The following is a 4,839-nucleotide window of genomic DNA, read 5'->3' as shown; positions in this document are numbered from 1 at the left end:
TGCACTCTTGGTCAATACACGTGTTTGTTGATGTGGATCACTTGCTACACTGCGTTGAGCTCACTCACTCGGAGCTTCAGTCGATCCTTCTCCTTGTTCACTTTGTGTTTCGTATTTATACAGTATGCTCCTTGATAATGTATTAATACAGTATGCTCCTTGATAATGTATTAATACAGTATGCTCCTTGATATTGTATTAATACAGTATGCTCCTTGATATTGTATTAATACAGTATGCTCCTTGATAATGTATTAATACAAATAAGGAACTCTGATTTCGTTTTGCCTCTTGCCTTGTGGTTAGCACACACACACACACACACACACACACACACACACACACACACACACACACACACACACACACACACACACACACACACACAAACACATTCAGTCTCCCCAGAACATTTAATTAATATTGCTTATATAATCAGATAATTTATATCATACTCCTCGAGTTATATACATCGTAAATCATATAATTAAAGCACACTCTATAATCCCATATATCCAAATGGACAATCTGCTCAACTAAAGGACTAAAATAATGACGGAAATAAATCTACACGTCACGTAAGATGATTTCCTGATGAGTTTAAGGGGGGCGGCCTAGACAAACAGATTCTTATCTTTTCCTTAGGAGAGGCGGCGTCTCCGGCGGGGAGTTAACCCAACCATCTCCTAGTGTTGACCCGAACCATATGACGAATGGAGAGGGGTTGCAACGATCCCCCTTGATTGGCTTGAATACATTGCTTTGATTTGCATAGTGATAATGGCGACCTGAATGTTGCATCGTGTGTGTACTTGCCTAGTTGTGTTTGCGGGGATTGGACTCTGGTTCTCTGGTCCCGTCTCTCGACCGTTAATCAACTGGTGTACAGGTTCCTGAGCCTATTGGGCTCTATCATGTCTACACTTGAGACTGTGTATGGAGTCAGCTTCCACCACATCACTGCCTAATGCGTTCCACCTGTTAACTACTCTGACACTGAAAAAGTTCTTTCTAACGTTCCTGTGGCTTTCTAACGTCCCTATGTGTGTGTTTTGAACCTCATAAACCGGACCTAAAGAGGAAACACTAACTCATACAGCCTGTAGTTATACAAAATACATTTCGACGCGATTTCGCCAAAGGGGGAATGTCCGCCACATCAACAGGAGGAAGACGGAGACCGAGCAAGTACTTTTGAATGTTGTATTCCGAAGTACGATTTACCTCTAAAAGTAAATCCTCCATTTGCAAACTATAAGGAAACCCGGTGAGCCCCAGAGAGAGCATTCCCTTCCCTGTAGGTTTACACACGTCAGTTGACGCAATTAGTGAGTGCGCGCGTGTGTGGCACGCGCGTGAGTGAGAGTTTGGCGGGAAGGAGAGACACACACACCCGCGCTAGTCCAGGGATCAGGGAGACACGGAGGTGCAGCGTCGAACTGCCTGGATCGTCAACTCGCCGGCTGGAACCCGGCTGGAACCCGGCTGGACCCCGGCTGGAACTCGGTTGGAACCCGGCTAGAACCCGGCTGGACCCCGGCTGGACTCCGGCTGGACCCCGGCTGGACCCCGGCTGGACCCCGGCTGGACCCCGGCTGGACCCCGGCTGGACCCCGACGTGAGATAAGACTCACTATAAATCAAAACAGTGTCGGGCTCGGGGCCCACAAGTTACGTTCCTGGCAATTAGAAGTACCCCGAGGAGCCACGGGGGTGGATATCAATATGCTTGAGTGCGTGCGTGTGCGTGCATGCAGGCGCATATATGTGACAGCGCGTTACTTAGATCCCGGACGGTAGTAACGTACCGGCGAATCCCGTTAGTATAAGCAAACAGTAAGTCACATTAACGGGGGCTGAGAAGAATTAGATACCCAACGCACACACATCCCTGTGCGTTGAGGGGCATGACGGCTGAGTGGACAGCGCTCGGGATTCGTAGTCCCAAGGTTCCGGGTTCGATCCCTTGATGGAGGCCAAGTGAGGAGAGTTTCTTTCACCCCTGATGCGCCTGTTCACCCAGCAGTAAATAGGTACCTGGGAGTTAGACAGCTGCTACGGGCTGCTTCCTAGGGGTGTGTGCAACAAAAATGAGGCCTGGTCGAGGACTGGGCCGCAGGGACGCTAAGCCCCGAAATCATCTCGAGATAACCTCGATATAGTATGTACTTCATACCGGCCGTTCGTCCGGATGAAGAAACCGAACAGCTAAGAGTTATCCGATATTCTTCTCGCTCAACCGGATTCCATTCCGGAAATCTCAGTTCGTCTCAAATGATTTCTGACAGGCAAATTGTCTCGTCAAATACTGAGGAGAGTGAGGGGTGGAGGCCGAGGGTGGAGGACCAGGGTGGAGGGTGTGGGTGGAGGATGAGGGTGAGGGTGGGGGAGGAGGGTGTGAGGGTGGAGGGGCAGGGTGTGGGAGCCGGGCGGGGGGTCGGGGATAGATCCAGCGACGGGTCTTATCAGGTCATCTGAACTATAACTTGTGGATGAGGGATGAGGTGGGGGCTGTGGGGGTGGGGGGGTTGGTGGGGGGGTGCTGTGGGAGCTATTGGGATGCTGAGGATGCTGTGGGGTGCTGTGGGAGCTGGTGGGATATGCTGTGGAGGCTGGTGGAGGAATGCTTTCTTCTCCTATGAAGGTGGAGAGTGTAAGGTTCGACACCTGTATTCCGACAGATGTGGCTCCATATCTTGGCGTACTGATATACATACATACATACATACTCGTATACATATGCATCCTTTTTGCTTTTCCTTGCTGTATGTAATGTATTGAGGTTGTATGATGTGTTTTGATGGGTGGGGGGGGTGAGGGGTTTTCTGGTATACATTTTATCTAGGAATTGTGAGGTTTCCTTGTCCTCGAAGTAGGGTGTCATAGGGAAGGAAAAAGGTGGACCTAGGGTGGGCCAGAGCCAGGGAAGGGGCCAGGCGTGTGGTGGGTCAAGGGTGGGACCCGAACATGACGACCACTGCCAGAGGTGTAACACCATACAATAATTAACAACCAATAAACAAGGTGGTTAGAGAGGTGGTCCCATCTATTAGACTGGTGACCCCAGACACCCACCCACCCACGCCCACATTCCACCCACGCACCCACCCACCCACCCACCCACGCCCCACCTGTCAAGTGCCCACCAGCTATCCATCTCCACCCGGTTGAAAGTTGAAGGGTTGAAGGAGATAGAAGTTAAATGTCAAGAAGGTTGAGATGTTAAGAGAGGAGTAGAGAGGAAGAGATTGAAGGGAAGGGAATTGAAGGGAAGGGGTTGAAGAGAAGGGGTTGAAAGGGAAGAAATTGAGGGGAAGGGGGTTTAAGGAAAGACACCATGCTGGGTTATGGTACAGTATGGTACTTTAAGAGTACGTTTCGTCACGGTGAAACCCCCCTTACAGAGCGGTATAGTTCGGTACGATACAGTTCTCCGCGAGAGGGAAGAACGTACCATCCGGTACGGCTCAATACGGCACGGTACATCCCGTTCTTTACGGTACGACACGGTACGAGCGGTTAATTATGTTAAACACTAATTAAAACAGTAATGACCCATCGATGTTATATATTTTTGCTCGCGAAATATAACGTGAAATTTAGTGAGGTTAAATGAGGTCTGTGAGAGAGGCGTTTGGTGCGGTGATCGCAGTCAGGTTAGGCCTAGTCAACCACTTGGCTCTCAGGAGGTAACTGCTTGAGAGGGAAAAATCTGAGAGGGGAGGTACGAGATTCAAGGATTAAAGATGTTAAAAGAGAAGTCACTGAGAGAGGGGAAAGGGGACTGAAAGGCACAAGCTATGGGAAGAAGAAGGGGGAAGAAAGAAAATGAAGAAGGGGTAGGATAAAGAAAATTAATTAAAAGCAGGAAGTGGGATGTGTAGAAAGGAAAATACATCCGTTGGAATAGTTTTTGTAATGAGAATATTGTATTACGAAGCGTACTGAACGCGTTCAATACGCGTACTGGACGCGTTCAATACGCGTACTGGACGCGTTCAATACGCGTACTGAACGCGTTCAATACGCGTACTGGACGCGTTCAATATGCGTACTGGACGCCTAACCTACAAGAAGTAAACGAGTTAAAGCAGCTCACTAGTATGACTATACCACAGTTAAAAGGAATAAAGGGACAGGACAAGCAGCTGGAATAAAGGGACAGGACAAGCAGCTGGGATAGCAGCATCGAGTTAAAGGAACAGTAATCAATCCCTGTTCCTTCCCTCGATCGTCCCCAATGATCGTGGGAAAGATAGTGAAGACCCGGATATATGACCAGAAAAAGGTTATATAACGCTTTTATTTTTTAAGTCAAAAGCTGTTAAGAGTTCATGAAAGTCCTCAGCAATACTGGAATGACTGGAATGACGCACTCAAGGAGAACGTGAAGAAATTGAAGAGGTCGACTGTATTTTTGAGAGTCGATTTCATTTCAAATTACGTCCAAACTTGGCCATAGCGCACATACGAGCGAAAAGTGACGTTATTTTTAAGAGGACGGGTTGCTCCCCGTCGCCGCCCCGTCGCCGCCCCGTCGCCGCCCCGTCGCCGCCGCGTCGCCGCCCCGTCGCCGCCCCGTCGCCGCCCCGTCGCCGCCCCGTCGCCGCCCCGTCGCCGCCCCGTCGCCGCCCCGTCGCCGCCCCGTCGCCGCCCCGTCGCCGCCCCGTCGCCGCCCCGTCGCCGCCGCGTCGCCGCCCCGTCGCCGCCCCGTCGCCGCCCCGTCGCCGCCCCGTCGCCGCCCCGTCGCCGCCCCGTCGCCGCTCCGTCGCCGCCCCGGGCCTCGCCACACGCCAAGAGCCTGTCAAGAAGGTGAAGGAAATATATGGTGTCGTCTAG

General features: G+C 50.9%; 1 protein-coding gene across 1 annotated transcript; it reads left to right on the top strand.

The window, feature by feature from the left end:
- Positions 1-3,347: 3,347 nt before the first annotated feature.
- On the top strand, positions 3,348-4,839 carry LOC138353180 (uncharacterized). Its single transcript, XM_069306051.1, has 2 exons — positions 3,348-3,480; positions 4,382-4,839. The coding sequence occupies exons 1-2, from the start codon at positions 3,348-3,350 to the stop codon at positions 4,837-4,839; spliced, it is 591 nt and encodes a 196-aa protein (XP_069162152.1).

This window comes from Procambarus clarkii, chromosome 56, assembly GCF_040958095.1.
Source record: "Procambarus clarkii isolate CNS0578487 chromosome 56, FALCON_Pclarkii_2.0, whole genome shotgun sequence".
Taxonomy (NCBI): domain Eukaryota; kingdom Metazoa; phylum Arthropoda; class Malacostraca; order Decapoda; family Cambaridae; genus Procambarus; species Procambarus clarkii.
This window is presented reverse-complemented; position numbering and strand designations above follow the sequence as displayed.